The following is a 23,399-nucleotide window of genomic DNA, read 5'->3' as shown; positions in this document are numbered from 1 at the left end:
TTCCTACAAGATCCAGGTATTTGCCTTTGTCATACCTGGCCCTATGTATCTAGAATTGTTCCCCACCAAAGGCCTTTAGCTATTGTCAAGGTGCTAACATATACAATACTGTTGTTGTCATATAAAGCACATTAATATATTAGGAGTCCAAAACATATCTGTACACAATCCCAGAAATCTCCCGACAGGCAGGCAGACATTCCCAGGGTAGGAGATGGATGATGATGATAAATTGATTGATAATAAAAAAAAACCTCCGAAATACAGAAATCTCTGGTTATCCAGGAATGGAAATGAGTTTAGCCCATCAAAGCCTTTGCCTACTAGTTAGTCAGCTAGGTCACCAGCAGCTGCTTGCTTTGAGTAGTTAAAAACCTCCTTGGATAACAGAAAACCCTTTATTGGTGGATTGTAGTTGATCTACCAACCATCTGATGTCTGGGTATAACTTTAGTTGCCTCACTCATACCTCATTTCCTTCATGTTTTTCCTGCAACAACTGGTGTTGCTTGTACAAATCATGTCTCCTGTCCACTGGGGTCTGGGTCTGGGTTTGCTTGGCAGAGTCATTGGTCCTGTATGTGGGAGACAACACCCAAGGCACTTGTGCAGCTTGTGAGCCAAACACAAAAGGTTTGAAGACAGATCTGTGGTAGACATAGAAGGGTCTTAATATACAGACAAATACTGTTAACTTCAGAGCACATCCCCTACTTCCAGATCCTCCACATTGTTCTGCGTTACTATGGTTATAGTAGTCACTATGTGTGCCTATCGCATCAATCTACAACAACAACTCTGGCTTACCAGTACTCCCTCCGACCCCTGAGGTAGGCATGTTCAGGGAGTTATCAAGTGTACCCTGTTCCTAACTGGAAGTAACTTAAAAATGTTACCCTGTTGCTTCTTGCCAGTAAAGTGGTAGTCCATGGAAAATCCAGTCACATGGCATAAACACATGACTAGGGATTTTCTAAGTTACATCAAAGCAAGCAGGATGGAGAGGTTTTTTTTTCCCCTTTCTAATTTTAATGTCCCCATTTATTCAGGTCATAGTTAAGACCCTACTTACAAACCTATGCATTAAGGTGGACCTGAACTCTTGCACAGGACAGAATAAAAACATATAGAAATGCACCCTGTATGCATTTAGAGTGTTTAGCCTGTCTAATTACCCTTCATCTGTAACTAAACAAGTTGTAATTTGATCCCTCAGCTGTGTCAGCTGCCTGCCACGGCAGAGAGCTAATTGGTAAACAGGATGTTAACAATATGTTTGGCTACATGAAAGCAGGAAGTAGATACACTGCAGAAGTATTGCAATATGTGTATCATCTGTAACAAAGAAATGTTGATCTTCTATGTTGCGTATCTTTTAGAGCAGAGAGGAAGTTCTGAGTTCAGATCCACTTTAATAATCAGGGCACAGTGCTGACTAAGAAGAGTCAATGAGATGCAAATAGTTCTGTGTGTAGGCACAATTATGCAAATTTTCTATGCAAATTCATGCAGCTTGAAAATCCCACCTTAGCTTCATTTCAGTGGTCCATTTTAAGCTGCATTTGCATAGCCTCATTATTTGTATGTTATTGACCATCCCTTGTGTTGAGAACATGTTGTACAGTACAGTTAGTCTACAACTTATGCACTAGTAATATAAAAGGTACCTATAGACAGGTCACTACAAAGTACTGTATGTTTTTTTTGTTGTTGTTTTTTTTTTTTAGCCAGAACTATTTATATTAGTAATTTAAACAACGGATTTTTCATATACTCAACAGTACTGAGTATTAGTAGGGCTCATTTACGGTGCCAAACAGAGATAAGCGACGTGGGCCTAATACAGAAAACTGTGATAATATTGCCAAGCTCAGACAGTGCACTGCAATATTACACTTCCGGCAGTGTGTACCATGAGTTACTAGTGCACGAGTAGTGCGACCGTTGCTATGGTAACTCACGTTACTAACAAGCGATACCATTACTAAAGCTTGTTGCTTGCAACAGTCGTGCTACTCTAGTACCGTGGTTCATGCTAATAGTGTAACTCACAGTACACCCTTTCGGAAGTAAGGGTAATATTACCATGCGCTGTCTGTGCACAGCAATATTACCACAGTGCAGCAGGCCCATGGTGTCCCCTCTAGTGTATGTCATAGTGTCAAAGTAGTGTTTAAGTGGGAGCTGGCAAGTGTTCCCCCTTCACACCCTTTTGTTGTTCATAGCACCTTATTGGGCCACACATGCCAAAGTTAGGCCCTGACCACAGATAGGTGATAATTTCCCTATTCAACTTTTTCAGCTAAACTGGATGACAACCTCACATCTATAGGTGCTCTGCAGACCTTGCAGGTGGTTGAGTGCCATTGGTAGGGGAGCGATCAGAAACCCATTCAATTACTATTGCACGCCCCTCAGGGAAGCAGCACCAGCATTAAACAGAATATGCACAGCTCTCACCTAGCCAGAACATGTACACTTTGCACAGTAGTTTTTCTGTTACACGTGTTCTAGCAGATGAAAGAACCCATGCAGAGATCTACATGTACTGATGACACATTGCTATCTATAGAGAGTAAAGGGAGTGTAATGGGTAGACTTACTTGGATGGATCCGGTGTACCAGTGATCAGATGAATACATGGTAACTGATTAGACTGGGGAAGTATGGACACCATGCTGCTCGTAGTTCTGAATCCTCCAGAGTTCATGCAGATTCCACTGGCCTTATCCCGTAAAATCTTTATCATTGACTCAGCTGTAATGTGTCCTAGGAGGTAAGTGGACATATGACATTCGCACTCTTTCTGGCTCCTCTATCCCCTCGTTTTATATACCAGTTCATGCATCCTCTTAAAATTAAAGCGTGTATCTATGGTTTCAAAACAACATTAGCATATTAAAGCTTGAAAATATAGTATTTACATAGGCAAAAGTAGCTCTATAAAATGGTTTAGGGCAGTGCTGTGCAACTTCACGGGCATGGAGGGCCATTTTTTTTCAGACCCCATGGTGGAGGGCCGAAGGTTCTTGCTAGAGCCGCAGACCCGCCTCCCCCCTCAGGGAAAAAAATGCAATTAACCAGTTCCTATCCTGGATACAGTATAATCACGTCGTCTGAAGTGGCTCCTGAAAGCCACATGATGTGAAAATAAGTTACTGCACTTTAATGAGCACAGCGTGTGTGCTAGCACGCACCTGGGCTCATTAACCTCCATCATCCATCCTACACTAATCAAGGATCCCCTTCCTGGGGTCTGATCCTCCCACCACCCGCCCGATCCCCTGTACTAAGCCCTCTTCCCCCATGCATCGATCGGGCAGCAGGCAGGATTAGCTGCATGTAAACAACATACCTCACCTCGTTCCAGCGCGTTCAGCCTCCTTTCCGTGCATTACCGCTGCCTGTGTCATTATGCCGAACGGATCGGGTCCCGGCTTGATAAGACACAGGCAGCGGTGATGCACGGAGGGGAGGCTGATCGCGCTGGAACGAGGTGAGGTATGTTGTTTACATGCTGCTAATCCTGCCTGCTGCCCGATCGCTGCATGGGGGGGGGAGGTTGTTTGAGAGAGTGTGTGAGGTATGTGGACATTACAGCCCATATAGCTATGGGATTTAAATGGCACACCTACCATTAATGGGGGGAGGGGGGCATAGAGGCACACCTGGCTATCTATGGAACAAAGGAGCATACCTGGCTAGCTATGGGGGTGGGGGGGGGGGGCAAAGGGGCACTCCTGGCTATCTATGTGGAGGGGGGGGGGGAATAAATCTGCACACCAGGCTGTCCATGGCAGGGTCAAAAGGGCATATCAATGTGTTGATACTGGGGGGGAGGAGCTAATAAGGGGCACATCTGGCTATACTGAGGCAAAAAAGGGCACACCTGGCTATCCATGGAGAAGTGTGGGAATAGAGGGGTACATTTGTTGGAGGGGAAGAAGGGAGGGGCACACCTGGCTATCAATGGGGGTGGGAGGACAAAGAAGTAAATCTGGCTAATAAATGGGGCACATCTGGGCCTTTTATATGGGGAGGGGCTAATAAAGGGCACATCTGGCTGTTTATACCGGGAGGGGGCGATAAAGGGGCACACTTGCCTATCTATGGGGGGGGGGGGCAAAGGTAATAAAGTAGCACACCTGGTTATCTATGGGTGGGGGGGTATGGCGGAGGGGAATAAAGGGGCACATCTGGTTAACTACGGGGTGGAAGCTAATAAATGCGTTTAGCTTTTTGAATATGTATGCCATGAGGGTAAATTACTGTTATTTTGTCAAATGCGGCTTGTAGTTACTGATAAAGTACAATGCGAAAAAATACACCTTTATTTACAAATAATATATTGTCGCCATACATTGTACTAGGAACATAATTTGAATGTTGAAATAAACAGGACACATGGGCAAATACAATGCGTGGGTTTTATCTATGGTAACACTTATTATTTTGAAACTGTAAGGTCTGAAAACTGAAAAATAACGACTTTTTTCATTTTTTTTTCTCATTATTCCCTTTACAATGCATACAAAATAAATAATTCTTAGCAAAAAGTACCACCCAAAGAAAGCCTAATTGGTGGCCAAAAAAACAAGGTATAGATCATTTATGTGTGATAAGTATTGATAAAATTATTGGCATATGAATGGGAGGAGTGTGAAATATAGAAAACTGCTCAGGATTTTTAGGGGGAAAACACCAGTGACGCAAAGTGGTTAAAGGACAATTAGATTGGCAGCACTTTCCACAAAATGCAATGCAGTTGGCAGCAGATTCCCACAAAATGCAATTCAAGATTTCGGTGAAGCTGTGCGTCGCGTGCCGAAAAACATGAGGGTGCCGTTGTGCTACGCGCGCCGCATCGAAAAATGGGTGTGGTCATGGACCAGAATGCAGGTGTGGCCACGGGTGGAGACAAATTTACATGAACTTAGCAATGTGGGACATTAGATTAGGACAGTAGTGGCGAACCTTTTGGAGGCCGAGTGCCCAAACTGCAACCCAAAAGTCACTTTATCGCAAAGTGGCAACAGCAATTTAAACTACATACAAACATTTTAACTCATACATGAACATTATGGAAAATCCAAGTTGAAAATAAACTGTGAAGATAAACAATTTCATCCATCCTACTCCTGAAAAATGTATTCTTTTTTTAGAACCTCCCAGTTTTATTTTCCATTTTAAAAAGCTAAAAAAGTAGGTTTAATGCTATTGTCTCACATGATGATGATTCAGCTTTTCCCATAGTCTCGCAGTTAGCAATCATGTGACCCCCAACAAGACAAATTCAGCAATCATGAGGCCCCCAACAAGACACATTTAGCAATCATGAGGCCCCCAACAAATCATGAGGCCCCCAACAAGACACATTCAGCAATCATGATGCCCCCAACAAGACACATTCAGCAATCATGATGCCCCCAACAAGACAAATTTAGCAATCATGAGGCCCCCAACAAGACACATTCAGCAATCTTGAGGCCCCCAAAAAATCATGAGGCCCCCAACAAGACAAATTCAGCAATCATGAGGCCCCCAACACAACAAATTCAGCAGTCATGAGGTACATAAATAGACTGCATTTCACATAAATAGGCAGTATGCCCCCTTAATATGGTAGACACCTCTCACCTGACTTCTAAATTCTCCTCTACTGGCTGCTGTGCCTGGCTGGCCTGGCAAAATTGTTTTTGGCCGGATTGGGGATGATGTGTGGGCTGAAAGGCCTTGCAGTGATGCTGTGGCCGGGCTGGCGGTGATTCTGTCGCCGGATGAAGTAGTGACAGGTGCCCCCCCAGTTGAGGTAGTGACAAATGCCCCCCCCAGATGAGGTAGTGACAGGTATCCTCCCCCAGATGAGGTAGTGACAGGTGTCCCCCCCCAGATGAGGTAGTGACAGGTGCCCCCCTCCCAGATGAGGTAGTAACAGGTGTCCCCCCAGATGAGGTAGTGACAGGTGTCCCCCCAAGTTAGATAGCGAGAGGTGCCCCCCCCAGTTGAGGTGTCCAGTGCCTCCAACCTGCCAGTCAGATCAGCGCTGCCCGTTTATGCTCTCTCCTCTGTCCCCGCTGGGCTGGAGCTGCCTCAGTCACAGCTCAGACCTCACAGATCGCGGCGACTGAAGCAAGCAGAATGCGCATAGTACTCGCGCGGCTGAACTTCACATGCGGACGTGACTAATGATGTCACTTCCGCATGTGACGTACTCCGTGTATGCGGGTACCATGCGCACTCTGCTTGCTTCAGTTGCCGCAATCTGTGAGGTCTGAGCTGTGAAGCAGCGCCAGCCCAGCAGGGACATAGGAGAGAGCATTGGCGGGCACTATATGAGGGAGCAGGCATGGAGCCCATAGCACGAACCATGCCTGCATCCCTTAAGATAGGGCTCAGTGTTGGACACGATCGCTCCGCTGGCCCTCTGCATTAAGGAATCTCGGGGAGAAGAGCGGGCTGCAGCAGGTGGCCTGGTCTGGCCCGCGGGCCACCAGTTGGACACCGTTGGTTTAGGGGAATTTTTTTTCCATATTATCTCTGTGCAGCAAGACTAAAATCATGATCTGTTAGCTTAGGTCCAGCCAGGTGAGGTGAACATATATCACTCAATATTGCAGCCTAATCAGCCGATAAAATTAAGGAATCGGAAGAGAATCATGGAATCAGAAGGTTTAAAAGTCTCACCTCTCTACTGCCGCAAAAAAACCGAAAAAAACAACTTTAAAAATACTTCCTCTTATTGCGGCCAAGGAGATTAAACAATTGGCAGTAATGTTACATTTCAGTTTGATAACCATGTAGATTCCACCAAATAGTTCCCTCTGAGTAATATCTTTCACAAGACAACAACATTCAAACATTCCTGTGGCAAAAGGATCTGGGATACCAGCACCAGCTCTTATTATATGTTTCACAGAACAAAGTAAATTACGTATATGTTAAAGCCTCATTCTACGCATAACATTTCCTTAGATCTAAGGAAGTGCGTCTTTTAAAGTGGACCAGAGGTGAAAATAAACTGATGAGATAAACAATTATATTTAACCTCCTACTCCGAAGAATGACTTATGTATCCCATGGTTTTCTTTTATATTTAAACATTTACAACGTAGTTTGAATATTTTACTGTCTCTAATCAGTGGCAGCTTATTAAGTGTCCCAGAGTTAGAAAAGGGTCAATAGTTCATTTTTTTTTTCTCTTCCTGCCCTCATAAGTTACATTCTGCCAGGAAAACTTTTTTTGGCTGTAATTTGTTTATCAGTGATGTTTACTATATTCCCAACAAGGTACCACAAGACAGAAGCTGTCACTTCCATGCCTAGAAATTAACTCTTTCATGCAGCAAAATAAAAAAAATGTATGTTTTGTACTGTACATATACATGTTTATCTCATGTCACATATCGCCTCGGGTACACTTTAACCACTGAGGGGTTTTTCCCCTTCTGGACCAGAGCAATTTTCACCTGTCAGCGCTCCTCCCATTCATTTGCCAATAATTTTATAGCTACTTATCACAATGAAATAATCTAGATCTTGTTTTTTTCACCACCTATTAGGCTTTCTTTGGGTGGTACATTTTGCTAAGAATTATTTTATTCCAAATGCATTTTAATGGTGAAAAAAAGTTCATTATTTCTCCGTTCTTGGTCATTATAGTTTTAAAATTAAGCGTTCTACCTTCTTTGGCTGGTACATTTTGCTAAGAATAATTTTATTCTGAATGCATTTTAACGGGACTAGTAAGAAAAAGAAAAAAAAAATTCACATTCTACTGTGAATAAAACCTACACATTTTATTTGCCCATTTGTACCAGTTATTACAATGTTTAAAATATTTCCCTAGTGCAATGTATGGTGAAAATATTTTATTTGGAAATAAAGGTGCATTTTTTCCCGTTTTGCATCCACTATTAATTAAAATCCCAAATTTTCAAAAAGAACAGTTTTATACCTCTCAGGACATACAGTACATTATATTTGTACAGTATACAGTATATTTTTTAAAAAAAAGTTCAGTCCCTAAGGTAACTATTTGTATATTTTTTTTAATTGTTTTATTATATATGCATTTTTTTTGGGGGGGGGGGGGGGGGGGGGGTAACTGTGAGAGGTAAGGGGTTGATTTATTTTTTGTTAAATAAAATGTATGTAGGTTTAATTTTATATTTGGCCACAAGATGTCCTCACACATTTTCTTTCTGCCGCGTTTTAATAGCACACGCACAGAAAGTAATGTGTGTAAGTGTAATTTCGCTTTCTTACATTGATTGTAGACATCTCATTGATGCCGGGAATCAATGACAGGGACACTTAGATCAGTGAATGGGATCTTTGATCCCATTCACTGATCTCCGGGCTAAAGGGCAGCGATGAGAACATGCACGAGCGCACGCATGGGAGCAAGCCCAGCAGCTATCACGGCGAAGGCCATATATCTACGCCCCTGTGCGGGAACTGAAGTCCTGCGGTACGTAAAATATACTGCCACGGGAGGGAAAAGTGGTTAAAGGGATACTTAAGTCAAGAAAAAAAAAAAAGATTTTTACTCACCTGGGGCATCCCTCAGCCCCCTGAAGCTGTATTGTGCCCTCGCAGCCTTGCTCCGATCCTCCTGTCCCCGCCGGCGGCTACTTCCGGGTTCGGCGACAGCCGCCGACAGGCTGGGAACGCGAGTGATTATCCGCGTCCCCAGCCGCTATATCACCCTCTATGCTGCTATAGCGTATAACATATACGCTATAGCAGCATAGAGGGTGATATAGCGGCTGGGAACGAGGAGAATCACTCGCGTTCCCAGCCTGTCGCCGAACCCGGAAGTAGCCGCCGGTGGGGACAGGAGGATCGGAGCGAGGCTGCGAGTGCACCATACAGCTTCAGGGGCCTGAGGGATGCCCCAGGTGAGTAAAAATCATTATTTTTTTTTACTTAAAGGGATACTGTAGGGGGGTCGGGGGAAAATGAGCTGAACTTACCTGGGGCTTCTAATGGTCCCCCGCAGACATCCTGTGTTGGCGCAGCCACTCACCGATGCTCCGGCCCCGCCTCCAGTTCACTTCTGGAATTTCTGACTTTAAAGTCAGAAAACCACTGCGCCTGCACGCCCGTGTCCTCGCTCCCGCTGATGTCACCAGGAGTGTACTGCGCAGACACAGACCATACTGGGCCTGCGTTGTGCGCTCTTGATGACATCAGCGGGATCGAGGACACGGCAACGCAGGCGCAGTGGTTTTCAGACTTTAAAGTCTGAAATTCCAGAAGTGAACCGGAGGCGGGGCCGGAGCATCGGTGAGTGGCTGCGCCAACACAGGATGTCTGCGGGGGACCGTTAGAAGCCCCAGGTAAGTTCAACTCATTTTCCCCTGACCCCCTACAGTATCCCTTTAAGTATCCCTTTAACTGAGAAAAAGAGGCTACTCGATCTAGTAAAAGTGAGACGTTTTGAATCAGAATTATACCATTTATTGGCTAACTTAGAAGAAAAGCAGTAAGCTTTCGGCTATGAAGCCTTTGTCAGAATGATTTAGAACACAGCTTATATACACTGGACATTGAAAAGGAGATACATTGTTCTGCAATAACTGTCATTGGATGCCTAATTACAACATCAAGAGGGTCCCACAGGAATGCTAGCTAATTTATGGCAAAAAAGATAAGACCACTTGTCAGCTTGAACATCACATTCCATGGACTTAGTGTGATGAGGAGACATCGTAACTCATTCAGACATAACTTGGTCAGGCTACATACAATGTTTATTATAGGCTAAAGCAAACTGTAGAATTTAAAAACCCTTCTTACCAGCACAAGAATTAAAAAGGAATGATGGCACAAGAAATAAAAAAATAAAAGGATAGTGGTATTTTAAAACCCATAATATCTGCACAAGAAATTATAATCCTTATTTTAAACCTTCATCTATAGTTTTGAACTGATCTATTAACTTTCTCTCTCTTATTGGTCTTTCTTTGTGCGATTTATAGCCACCCATCAATACAGTGACGAGAAGATCACTTAAAGGACCACTATCACGAAAAATTGTAAAATGTTAAATACATGTAAACATATACAAATAAGAAGTACTGTATTTGCTGGCATAAGACACTCTGGAATATAAGATGCACCTAGGTGTAGAAGGCAAAAACCAGGGTAAAAATATATATACTAAACCTGGTGCGTCCATATTCCAGCATCATCTTATAATTTCCCCCCCAACTGATGTCCTCCCCTTCTGTCCTCTATTATGTCCCCTGTGTGTCCCCTTCTGCCCTCTCCTGTCCCCTGTGTATCCCCTTCTGTCCCCAGGTGTCCGATTCTGTCCTCTGTGTGTCCTCTGTGTGTCCCTCTGTGGCGTCATCTACACATGTGCCGTTCACTAGAGGGGGAAGTCAGGACGTCGGTGATCCCGGGTGGCATGGATTCAGTAAGACGCGCTGATTGCCACTTCATTTAATATGCACGGGGAGCAGAGACACAAGGGGGCGGGACAGAGCGTCCACACAGGACTGAAGGGCGACATTAATACACGGAGACAGACTAGGGAAAGAGCGGCCACATGCGGTGGAAGGGGGACATTAATACACGGAAGAGGAGGCACATACTAGGGGGCGGGACAGAGCGGCCACACGGAGAGACAGCGGCTGGTACTAAGCAGGGACTCCCCGATGTTGCGGCGGGTCGGCGGTTTGTATTGGTGGGCGAACATAAGTCGGGGATTCCCTTCATTTGCCGTAGAAGACGCAGGGACTTTTTCTCCCCATTTTTGCGTCTTACATGCGGGAAATACGGTATGTTTCTTCCAGAGTAAAATGAGCCATAAATTACTTTTCTCCTATGTTGCTGTCACTTGCAGTAGGTAGTAGCAGGGCTGGATTTGTACTTTTTACTGCCCAAGGCCACTGGCACCAGCCACCCCCCCCCCTCGTTATAGGTAGTGAGATGGCCCCTCCCTCCTTCCTTCTAGTATAGGTAGCCTTATGGCTGCTTCCCCCTTTCCCTCCAGTAAGGGTAGCCAGATGACTCCCTTAATCCCTCCTTTCCCACCCCCCTTCAGTATAGGTAGGCAGCTCACCTTCACACCACAACAGTCATTAGTGTCACTCGTTTCTCCACTCATCTCCAGTGGAGAAGCTTCCTCTTCCTTTCAGTCTCCAATGCTGCCCAAGTCTATAGCCACCGGCCAAAATGCAAATGTGCACAGAGAGCAAGATGGCTGCTGCACAGGAGGCTAGCAGCAGAGTACCGCCTCAGGCGCTCGCCTGATCTCCCTGCATTGCAGTATTTGCAAGCTTGCAAATGCTGCACCAGTTTAGTCTGCTGCCTTGGTGCCCTTGCTCCTGTGGTGCCCTAGGCCATGGCCTAGGGGGCCTTTGACGAAATCCGGCCCTGGGTAGTAGAAATAAGAAAGAACTGACCCGACAGGTTTTGGACTAGTCCATCTCTTCATGGGGGATTGTCAGCAAGGCTTTTATTTTTTTTAAAGGCATTCCATGAAAAGGATTTATACAATAATGCTGGCCAGCATCCCTGCTTGCTGTTGGACACAGCAACTGCCATTCTCTAAGTGCTTTTGAAAATAAACAAAACCTTGAGAATCTCTGTGAGGAGATGGGTTAGTCCAAAAACCTGTCAGTTCTGTCAGATTTCTACTAATGACAGCAACATAGGAGAATAGTAATATGTGGCTCAATTTACTCTGGAAAAAACGTATCTCTTATTTGTATGTGTTTACATGTATTTTAAATGTTATGATTTTTGCAAAAGTGGTCCTTTAACCACTTTACCCTCAGCCGTACAGATTTCTCCGTCCCTTTTTCCATCCTTTTACCACCAGGGATGGAGAAATCCGTACTTCCCGCGCTCCCGCCGCTGCCCGCGCTCCCGCTCACTCATGCGCGCACTCCCGCTCGCATGCACCACGCCGCCCGCTCGCCCGGAGAGCAATGAACGGGAAAAACCATTCCTGTTAACATTCCCAGCCTCATAGCACTTCCTGCAAGCGTCCTTCCAGGCGCTTGCAGGTCGTATAAACAAAATGTTACTGTGGCCATCTTGTGGCCAAATAGTAAAAATACACCCTAAAGCATTTTTCACATACAAATACATTAGTTTTTCACAAAAAAATTAACTCATTACCTCCCACACTCCCCAATTATTATTTTTTTTGTAATATAAAAAAAATTACAATTAAAAAAGATAGATAAACAGTTGCCTTAGGGACTGAAATGTTTAAATATTTATGTCAGGAGGGTACAACACTGTTCCTTTATAAACGATGGGCTTGTAATTAGGGATGGACGCAAAACTGAAAAAAATGCATCTTTATTTCCAAATAAAATATTGGCGCCAAACATTGTGATAGGGACATAATTTAAACGGTTTTATAACCGGGGCAAATGGGCAAATACATTTCATGGGTTTTAATTACAGTAGCATGCATTATTTAAAAACTATAATGCCCGAAAAATGAAAAATAATGAATTTTTTCCCACATTTTTCCTGTTTTCCAATTAAAACATATTTAGACTAAAATAATTCTTGGCATAATGTCCCACCTAAAGAAAGCCTAATTGGTGGCGGAAAAAACAAGATATAGTTCATTTCATTGTGATAAGTAATGATAAAGTTATAGACGAATGAATGGAAGGAGCGCTGAAAGGTGAAAATTGCTCTGGTGCTCAAGGGGTAAAACCCCTCAGTGGTGAAGTGGTTAAACTGTGGCCACGTGAGCAGAAGTGTATGGGCACCGGGAGATCAGCATATTCGTTTTTGGTTTTTTTCCTGTGTTAATGGTGAACCTGCAATGGTTCAAATGCTCATGTAGAGTTTGTCTTGTTTTTCCGACATAAATTACTTTTGGGCATTTTGCACACATGAGGAGAGGGGGTCACAGTGGGTGGGTGGGAGGGTGGGTTGATTGCTGCAGGGAGGGTAGGAAGGAGGGAGGGGAGATCGCTCGGGCGGGGGATCTCAAGGAGGGAGGGGAGCTCACTGCGGGGGGGCGGGGGGGGGAGGATGGAAGGATCGCTGCAGGGAAGCCCCGTTTATACCACGTGAGAGGAATCACAGGTAAAATGGCCTTGTACTTTGTATTCCTGTTGTTGACCTGGTATTGGTATACGGTCGGTGGAATGGATGTGTTTACAGGTCCCACATCTTTTCTGTCAGCAGGAGAATGTTCCATTCTGTTCTGGCCTATTCAAGGCACTCCTGACAATCATCTGTTTAACCTCCTGGGTGGTATGCCCGACACTGTGTCGGGCAAGAAAAACTTGCTAAAAGCCGTATGCTCAGGAGATTTTCTAATAAACTATGGGCACCCAAAGTAAGTTAGCTAACTATAAATGGACTAGCACATGTTAGCTAACTATGAGTGCCCCAGGATCGGTATTGGCCCCTCAGTGATCTCCCCCCTGGTGATTTCTCCCCCCCCCCCCACTCCCTCTGTAGCAATAGCGCCTGCAATGATTCCCCCTTGCAGCGGCATGCATCTCTGTCTGCCTCTCTCGTCCCTTCCTCCCTCAGTGATAGTGGGTGGCCGGTGCTGGTACTCACCGTGCCCCTCGCCTGCGCTGATCACACCAACAGCTCTGATCCTGTCTGCCTACTGTACCGGGGCATGCCATTGGTGAAGAATAAATGTTTCCACCTCCTTACGCAGGAGTTTTCATTTGATAAGTGAGTGGATTCTATGAATCCTAAAAGCACAGGGCTTTATCTTGTGTTCTCATCGAAGGCTGCATTAGATTATTGTGCCATAGATGTACAGCAGAACACCCCATTGCTCACCTTCGTCTCTCCGGAGAAGTTCTTGCCCACCTCTGTACCGCACCTTTGCCGCCTCCATACGTACTGGCTGTATCTCTAGAGAATAGGCTTTACAGAAACTGAACTCCTCAGTTCCGTCCCACCATCCCTTCTCTTTGGCGTGTTCACAGAGCTGTGGGTGCTTCTTCCATATAGCTGTGCCCACAGTAAGCTGGTTAGAGATGTTCCGTGCACCTTCTGTAACACATTTACATACATTTTTATTATCTTTGCAATTTAACTTTTTCAAATTGAAAAATTATCTTGTAAAATTGTCTATGCCTTCTGCTGTGCACCTCTCCATGCACACTTAAAATGTGCCCGAGGCGCAAATAAAATAAAAAAGATACTTGCCTAAGAAGAGGAAAGCCTCTGGATCCTTCATATCCTTCCCATATCCTCCTGGAGATCACTAAGGTTGTGCTTGGACCCCCCAAACATATTCGAAAAGAGATCGTCAGATAGGTTATCATGGCCACGCTCTCTGCCGTGGCCAAACTCTTGCAGGGGCAATATGACCTTGCCTGTGCAATAAACTGAAGTTGCTTGTATATGAATGGCTACTGGGCAGGCACAGTACGAACAGACACTCCTGCACAAGGAGGAGCACACTTGCGATTTAAAAGGGGGTCCCAGGCAGTGGTGGTGGTCTCCAGGACAACACGGAAATCCTAGGATTCTGGGAAATGTAGACAGGCATCTGTTGTTCTTTGTGTGTCACACCTGACTGACCTGCCCACCAGCTTCAGCCAAAGGGGAGAGAAAAAAAGTTGCATTGCAGTTCCAATATGAGCCAGCACTTTGCTTCTGTTCCGTACACTGTTTGTACAGTATTCACAGATCATCCTGATTGCTGTTAGAATATGCCATGTTCAGTTTTGGGTTTAATGTGGACCTGAACTCTTGCACAGGACAGAAGGAAAACATAGAAATGCACCCTGTATGTATTTAGAGAGTTTAGCCTAATTCCCCCTAATTTGTGTCTAATCACAAGTTGTAATTTGATCTCTTCCCTGTGTCACCTGACTGGCATGGCAGAAAAGCTCATTTGAAACCACAGGCTGTTAACTATAGGTCTGCTTCCATGAAAGCAGGAAGTAGAAACAGTGCCGGTTTCAGGATTTGTAGCAGTTGTAACAAATAAATGTTTTTCTTTAAAGGTTATTATGCTATTGCATTTCTTTTAGAGCAGAGAGGATGCTCTGAGTTCAGGTCTGCTTTAACCACTTGATGACCGTGGGCTTTCTACCCCTTAAGGACTGGCCACTTTTTTTCCATTCAGACCACTGCAGCTTTCACGGTTTATTGCTCGCTCATACAACCTACCACCTAAATGAATTTTGGCTCCTTTTCTTGTCACTAATAAAGCTTTCTTTTGGTGCTATTTGATTGCTCCTGCGATTTTTACTTTTTATTATATTCATCAAAAAAGACATGAATTTTGGCAAAAAAATGATTTTTTTAACTTTCTGTGCTGACATTTTTCAAATAAAGTAAAATTTCTGTATACATGCAGCGCGAAAAATGTGGACAAACATGTTTTTGATTAAAAAAAAACCCATTCAGTGTATATTTATTGGTTTGGGTAAAAGTTATAGCGTTTACAAACTATGGTGCAAAAAGTGAATTTTCCCATTTTCAAGCATCTATGACTTTTCTGACCACCTGACATGTTTCATGAGGGGCTAGAATTCCAGGATAGTATAAATACTCCCCAAATGACCCCATTTTGGAAAGAAGACATCCCAAAGTATTCACTGAGAGGCATAGTGAGTTCATAGAAGATATTAATTTTTGTCACAAGTAAGCGGTAAATGACACTTTGTGACAAAAAAAAAAAAAGTTTTTATTTCTTCTAACTTGCGACAAAAAAAAATGAAATCTGCCACGGACTCACCATGCCCCTCTCTGAATACCTTGAAGTGTCTACTTTCCAAAATGGGGTCATTTGTGGGGTGTGTTTACTGTCCTCGCATTTTGGGGGGTGCTAAAAGTAAGCATCCCTGTAAAGCCTAAAGGTGCTCATTGGACTTTGGGCCCCTTAGCGCAGTTAGGCTGCAAAAAAGTGCCACACATGTGGTATTGCCGTACTCAGGAGAAGTAGTATAATGTGTTTTGGGGTGTATTTTTACACATACCGATGCTGGGTGGGAGAAATATCTCTGTAAATGACAATTTTCTAATTTTTTTTACACACAATTGTCCATTTACAGAGATCTTTCTCCAACTCAGCATGGGTATGTGTAAAAATACACCCCAAAACACATTATACTACTTCTCCTGAGTACGGCGATACCACATGTGTGGCACTTTTTTGCACCCTCACTGCGCTAAGGGGCCCAAAGTCCAATGAGTACCTTTAGGATTTCACAGGTCATTTTGAGAAATTTTGTGTCAAGACTACTCCTCACGGTTTAGGGCCCCTAAAATGCCAGGACAGTATAGGAACCCCACAAGTGACCCCATTTTAGAAAGAAAACACCCCAAGGTATTCCGTTAGTAGTACGGTGAGTTCATAGAAGATTTTATTTTTTGTCACAAGTTAGCGGAAAATGACACTTTGTGAAAAAAACCAATAAAAATCAATTTCCGCTAACTTGTGACAAAAAATAAAATCTTCTATGAACTCACCGTACTACTACTAATAACTCTGTAAATGGACAATTGTGTGTAAAAAAAATCAAAAGATTGTCATTTACAGAGGTATTTCTCCCACCCAGCATGGGTATGTGTAAAAATACACCCCAAAACACATTACACTACTTCTCCCGAGTACGGCGATACCACATGATTGGCACTTTTTTGCAGCCTAACTGCGCTAAGGGGCCCATAGTCCAATGAGTACCTTTAGGATTTCACAGGTCATTTTTGTTTCAAGACTACTCCTCACGGTTTAGGGCCCCTAAAATGCCAGGGCAGTATAGGAACCCCACTAATGACCCCATTTTAGAAGGAAGACACCCCAAGGTATTCCGTTAGGAGTATGGTGAGCAGGGTTGCCAACCTAATTTCTATTTTTATACGGACAAAAGGTCCAAAAAAGCAGGACACCCAAAATTTTGGACGGACGGAGGCGGAGTTGGGGGCGGAGTAAAAAGCGCAGTTTTAAGTAGAGTTGTGGGTAGCGCTAAGCTCTGGGCACCATCATTATTTTTAGTATTTATATAGCCAGGGCTGTGGAGTTGGACTCTGGCTGTCATGTGACACAGGGGAGAGATCAGATTACAACTTGTGATTAGACACAATGAGGGGGAATTAGACAGGATGAACTCTCTAAACACATACAGGGTGCATTTCTCTCTGTTTTCCTTCTGTCCTGTGCAAGAGTTCAGGTCCACTTTAAGTTCCAGCAGTGTGCCTGTGTTGTTTATAGAAGGGGGAGCACTGAGCAGTTTAGTGACACAGAAAGCCCCGGCTTGCCCCGTTCACTCACTGTCCCTCACCTCAGTATAATGGTGGTGGACCAGCATGCCATGCTTTGTGACTGTCTTGCACTGTTAGAATGATTTGGGGGGGATGGGGTCCGTACAAGGCAAGTCCCAGCAGCATGTTCCTCTGTCTGACTTCCTGTCTCTGGCACTACAACAAGTGACAAGTCCCACACAGCTCCCCAGCTCCAGGTTGCCCCGTTCACTCACTGTCCCTCACCTTAGTATAATGGTGGTGGACCAGCATGCCATGCTTTGTGACTGTCTTGCACTGTTAGAATGATTTGGGGGGGATGGGGTCCGTACAAGGCAAGTCCCAGCAGCATGTTCCTCTGTCTGACTGCCTGTCTCTGGCACTACAACAAGTGACAAGTCCCCCACAGCTCCCCAGCTCCAGGTTGCCCCGTTCACTCACCTCAGTATAATGGTGGCGCCGTGGCGGTGCCTCTCTCACAGAGACTAGTGATACGGTGTGGTGTGGCCGTTTGTTTCCCTGGCGGCAGCGGCTCCGTCCATGTCTGTGACTGGCTGGGCCAGGCTGCCTGCATCACGTAGCTGCTCCTCTCTTATTGGGCAGCAGAGGCGCTGATGCTAAAAAGGCGATCTGTCATTGGACAGGACTCAGGAGAGGAGGAGAGAGACTGAGGGAGTGTGGATTGGAACAGAGCGAGCATGGCGCGCATGCGCAAAAGAGATTTGATTAATTTATGGGCATTTGGACGGACGAGCAGGCAGGAAATACGGGCAGTACGGACAGCTGTTTTTTAAGAGGATTTTTACTGACAGTCCGTCTTTTTACGGACGGTTGGCAACCTAGATGGTGAGTTCATAGAAGTTTTTATTTTTTTGTCACAAGTTAGCGGAAATTGATTTTAATTGTTTTTTTTTCACAAAGTGTCATTTTCCGCTAACTTGTGACAAAAAATAAAATCTTCTATGAACTCACCATACTCCTAACGGAATACGTTTGGGTGTCTTCTTTCTAGAATGAAATATTTTTACACATACCCATGCTGGGTGGGAGAAATATCTCTGTAAATGACAATTGTTTGATTTTTTTACACACAATTGTCCATTTACAGAGAGATTTCTCCCACCCAGCATGGGTATGTGTAAAAATACACCCCAAAACACATTATATTACTTCTCCTGAGTACGGCGATACCACATGTGTGACACTTTTTTGCAGCCTAGGTGCGCTAAGGGGCCCAACGTCCTAATCACAGGTCATTTTGAGGCATTTGTTTTCTAGACTACTCCTCACGGTTTAGGGCCCCTAAAATGCCAGGGCAGTATAGGAACCCCACAAGTGACCCCATTTTAGAAAGAAGACACCCCAAGGTATTCCGTTAGGTGTATGGCGAGTTCATAGAAGATTTTATTTTTTGTCACAAGTTAGTGAAAAATTACACTTTGTGAAAACAAAACAAAAATCAATTTCCGCTAACTTCTGACAAAAAATAAAATCTTCTATGAACTCGTCATACACCTAACAGAATACATTGGGGTGTCTTTTTTCTAAAATGGGGTCAGTTTGTGGGGTTCCTATACCGCCCTGGCATTTTACGGGCCCAAAACCGTGAGTAGTCTGGAAACCAAATGTCTAAAAATGACTGTTCAGGGGTATAAGCATCTGCAAATTTTGATGACAGGTGGTCTATGAGGGGGCGAATTTTGTGGAACCGGTCATATGCAGGGTGGCCTTTTAGATGACAGGTTGTATTGGGCCTGATCTGATGGATAGGAGTGCTAGGGGGGTGACAGGAGGTGATTGATGGGTGTCTCAGGGGGTGGTTAGAGGGGAAAATAGATGCAATCAATGCACTGGGGAGGTGATCGGAAGGGGGTCTGAGGGGGATCTGAGGGTTTGGCCGAGTGATCAGGAGCCCACACGGGGCAAATTAGGGCCTGATCTGATGGGTAGGTGTGCCAGGGGGTGACAGGAGGTGATTGATGGGTGTCTCAAGGTGTGATTAGAGGGGGGAATAGATGCAAGCAATGCACTGGCGAGGTGATCAGGGCTGGGGCCTGAGGGCATTCTGAGGATGTGGGCGATCAGATTGCCCGCAAGGGGCAGGTTAGGGGCTGATTGATGGGTGGCAGTGACAGGGAGTGATTGATGGGTGATTGACAGGTGATCAGTGGGTTATTACAGGGAAGCACAGATGTAAATATTGCACTGGCGAATTGATAAGGGGGGTCTGAGGGCAATCTGAGCGTGTGGGCGGGTGATTGGGTGCCCGCAAGGGGCAGATTAAGGTCTGATCTGATGGGTAACAGTGACAGGTGGTGATTGGGGGTGATTGATGGGTAATTAGTGGGTGTTTAGGGTAGATAACAGATGTAAACACTGCACTTGGGAGGTGATCTGACGTTGGATCTGCGGGCGATCTATTGGTGTGGGTGGGTGATCAGATTGCCCGCAAGGGGCAGGTTAGGGGCTGATTGATGGGTGGCAGTGACAGGGGGTGATTGATGGGTGATTGATGGGTGATTGACAGGTGATCAGGGGGATAGATGCATACAGTACACAGGGGGGGGGGGGGGTCTGGGGAGAATCTGAGGAGTGGGGGGGTGATCAGGAGGGGGCAGGGGGGGGATAAAAAAAAATAGCGTTTACAGATAGTGACAGGGAGTGATTGATGGGTGATTAGGGGGGTGATTGGGTGCAAACAGGGGTCTGGGGGGTGGGCAGGGGGGGGGGATCTGAGGGGTGCTGTGGGTGATCTGGGGCACGGGGGGGAGAAATCAGTGTGCTTGGGTGCGACATAGGGTGGCTGCAGCCTTTCCTGGTGGTCCCTCGGACATTGGGACCACCAGGGCAGGAGGCAGCCTGTATAATACACTTTGTAAACATTACAAAGTGTATTATACACTTTGTATGCAGCGATCGCGGGGTTAACATCCCGCCGGCGCTTCCGTATGGCCGGCGGGATGTTGCGGTGGGTGAGCGGAGACAGGCGCCGGATCGCATCACGGATGACGCGATCGCTCCGCCCATGCCCTTACAAGGACCGCCGCCTTTGGGCATAAGCTGGTCCTTGCGGGCTCCACTTCCTGGCCGCCCCTGTGCGTTAGGCGGTCAGGAAGTGGTTAAGGACCCACCAGGTAGGTCTTTGAAATAAATTCCACAGCTGGATAACACACTGTGGCCCATTTTCTGGTGTAAGCATTTTCTCTGGACTGCTGTTCCCTACACAAGTTGCTGAGTCACTATAACAATCCTGGACTAAATGTTTGTCTTACTTAAAGGGACACTTAAGTCACTCTAAAAAAATGAGTTTTACTCACCTGGGGCTTCCAGCAGCCCCCTGCAGCTGTATCGTGCCCACGCCGACTCCATCAGATGCTCCTTGCCCCGCCGGCAGTTACTTCCAGTTTCGGCGACAGGAGACGACAGGCTGGGAACGCGAGTGATTCTTCGCATTCCCGGCCACAATAGCGCCCTCTATGCTGCTATATGCTAGATGCTATAGCAGCATAGAGGGCGCTATTGTGGCCTGGAATGCGAAGAATCACTCGCTTTCCCGGCCGGTTGGCTCCTGTCGCCGAAACCGGAAGTGGCTGCCGCCAGAAGCATCTGATGGAGTCGGTGTGGGCACGATACAGCTGCAGGGGGCTGCTGGAAGCCCCAGGTGAGTAAAACTCATTTTTTATAGTGAGTTAAAGAGACTCTGTAACAAAATATTGAGCCTTATTATTTCTATTCTATAAGTTCCTATACCTGTTCTGATGTGGTCTGTCTTACTGCAACCTTTTCTAGGTGCACTGTCTCTGTAATAAATCTTATCTTCTTTCCTCTGTCGTGTCTGTGGGCAAGAGGCTGGAATGTGTGGAATGTGCAGCACTGCTTGTCATTGGCAGAAGCTTTACACACCCCCTCCAAGCTCTGCATGAATCACACAGTAAGCTGTTCTCAGCCTATGATACCCTGGTTAGAAGCCAGTCATTTGTTTGTAAACACTGCCTAAAACTGTTAATTACAAGCCAGGATTGCAGCAGGGAGTGACAGAAACAGCACAGAGGGGCACAAACGGGAACATAAGGAATAGAATGGTATGCTTTTTATTGGAAGAATATTAGAGTACAGATTCTCTTTAAGTGTCCCTTTAAAGAGTTAGGCCCGGTTCACATTTGCGTTTTTTTCTGGAACATAACCGGAACGTATACTGTACAAACGGAACGGATGTGAATGGATCCAATGTTAACCTATGGATCCATTCACATGCGTCCGTTGGTACGTTCCGGCCCCCGAATCCAAAAAATGCAGCAGGCCCTAATTTTCCAGACCGTTCTGCTTAGCGGAACGGATCCGGACAAAAAATATTGCAGCATTGGGGCAATGGGAATCGGAACGTTTCTTCACACTAGTGAAGAAATGGACTGTTCCACGGGGGATGGGGGCATGTGCCAGGAGGGTAAGGGGAGGGTGCGCAGCCGGGCGGGTGGGCTAGGGAGGCTTAATACATACCTTATCTTCATAGGCAGCCGGCGGTAGAGGCTTCCGTCTTCTTCCACGTCATGTGACTACATGACGCGTCGTGACTAGTTACATGACGCGCTGTGTAGTCACAGCGGAAGAGGAGGAAGCCTCTACCGCCGGCTGCCTATGAAGATAAGGTATGTATTGACAAGTAAAAACGGATCCGATCAATCATTGATCAGATCCGTTTTCACTAATGTGAACAGGGCCACGGACGAGTCATCCGGATCCGGTGAAGCGGAGAGTGGATCAGTTTGGCTGAAACCGCAAATGTGAATCGGGCCTGTTTGGCAAAAATCAATTCTCTATTTTTATATGGTAAACAAATAATAAGGATGCTAACCAGGCAATCTAAACGTTAAAAATCTCTCTTAAAATTTCTTCTCAATAGAATATCATTTTCCAGATCCCCTGGATTTTATTAAAAAAAGCTAAGCATGTTTAGAAAGCTCTCTAAACATGCCTAGAATCGCTCTGAAAATCTGCTTCAAAAACCTCTAGCATTCTGCGAATCTGCGGATCTGCTAGAGGTTTTTGGTGTGTACTGGCCCTAATGCAGCCTGATTGGCTGAAGTTTCTTTCACTCCTGTTTTCCCCTCCCACACCTCTGTTCCTCTCTGATTGGCCAATATTTCTTGTGTTAAGAAGCTGAGAAAGTGACTCAGCTGAAATCTGATCCATACAAATAAGCCAGGTCTGCAAAGTCACACAATGAGACGTGAGGATGCGCACAGTTGTGTGGGAGTGTCTGAGGGGAAGGGGGGGGGGGGGGGGGGCAATGCATACACAATCAGGCAAAGGCCACACACCATACAATTTTTTAAATATCTGTTCAATTCAAGAATTGCAATCAATTTCTCTGATTGTAACATTTCACAAATCTGACCAATGTACCACACACCTATGTTCAATTTTTCCTCAATTATGATAAAAATGATTGGAAACTCTGAGAAAATTGCTTGGGTGTATGTATTAATAAACTGACAATCTACCACACACCATTCAATTTTCATAAAAATTGATCAGTAAAATCCAGCACTCCCGATCAACTTTTATCGAATAAAAACGGAAAATCCGATCTGATTTCTTGCTCGAATGAAAAAAAAGCTTTTAATTTTTCTCGAAATCCAATCTTATTTATCGAATTGCTGTAAAATCTGATCATTTTATTGTATCGTGTGTGGCCACCTTCAGGGAGAAAATGACATCAGGATTGGCTTCAGACACAGGGATTGTAAAACTGAAACTGAATTCTCTTTATTTACTAGATAAAACTCACTGAAATCAGAATGTGGACAGTGTAATACATACGTAATGCAAGTAGAGCAAGTATTTATCTAATATATGTGGGGAGATTTCTGAGATAGAATGGCTAACAGCTCCTCTTTAACCTCCCCGGCGTTCTATTGAGATCGCCAGGGAGGCTGCGGGAGGGTTTTTTTTCAATTAAAAAAAAAACTATTTCATGCAGCCAACTGAAAGTTGGCTGCATGAAAGCCCACTAGAGGGCGCTCCGGAGGCGTTCTTCCGATCGCCTCCGGCGCCCAGAACAAACAAGGAAGGCCGCAATGAGCAGCCTTCCTTGTTTGGCTTTCCTCGTCGCCATGGCGACGAGCGGAGTGACGTCATGGACATCAGCCGACGTCCTGACGTCAGCCGCCTCCGATCCAGCCCTTAGCGCT

The 23,399-nt window shown here is 45.2% G+C and overlaps 1 protein-coding gene across 2 annotated transcripts in view; it reads right to left on the bottom strand.

Annotated features, from left to right (window-relative positions):
• SCRN2 (secernin 2) overlaps nucleotides 1-23,399 on the bottom strand; it is a 43,700-nt gene that overhangs the window by 4,365 nt on the left and 15,936 nt on the right. For both annotated transcript variants that reach the window (XM_068263116.1, XM_068263115.1), the window contains exons 5-7: nucleotides 13,789-14,004; nucleotides 2,604-2,769; nucleotides 470-647 (exon numbers count right to left, since the gene is read on the bottom strand). In XM_068263116.1, the coding sequence (XP_068119217.1) occupies nucleotides 470-647; nucleotides 2,604-2,769; nucleotides 13,789-14,004 (560 nt within the window). The remainder of the gene's footprint in view (nucleotides 1-469; nucleotides 648-2,603; nucleotides 2,770-13,788; nucleotides 14,005-23,399) is intronic.

The sequence above is a fragment of the Hyperolius riggenbachi genome, chromosome 12, assembly GCF_040937935.1.
Source record: "Hyperolius riggenbachi isolate aHypRig1 chromosome 12, aHypRig1.pri, whole genome shotgun sequence".
Classification (NCBI taxonomy): domain Eukaryota; kingdom Metazoa; phylum Chordata; class Amphibia; order Anura; family Hyperoliidae; genus Hyperolius; species Hyperolius riggenbachi.
The sequence above is the reverse complement of the archived record's forward strand: the minus strand, read 5'-3'. Positions and strand labels throughout refer to the sequence as shown.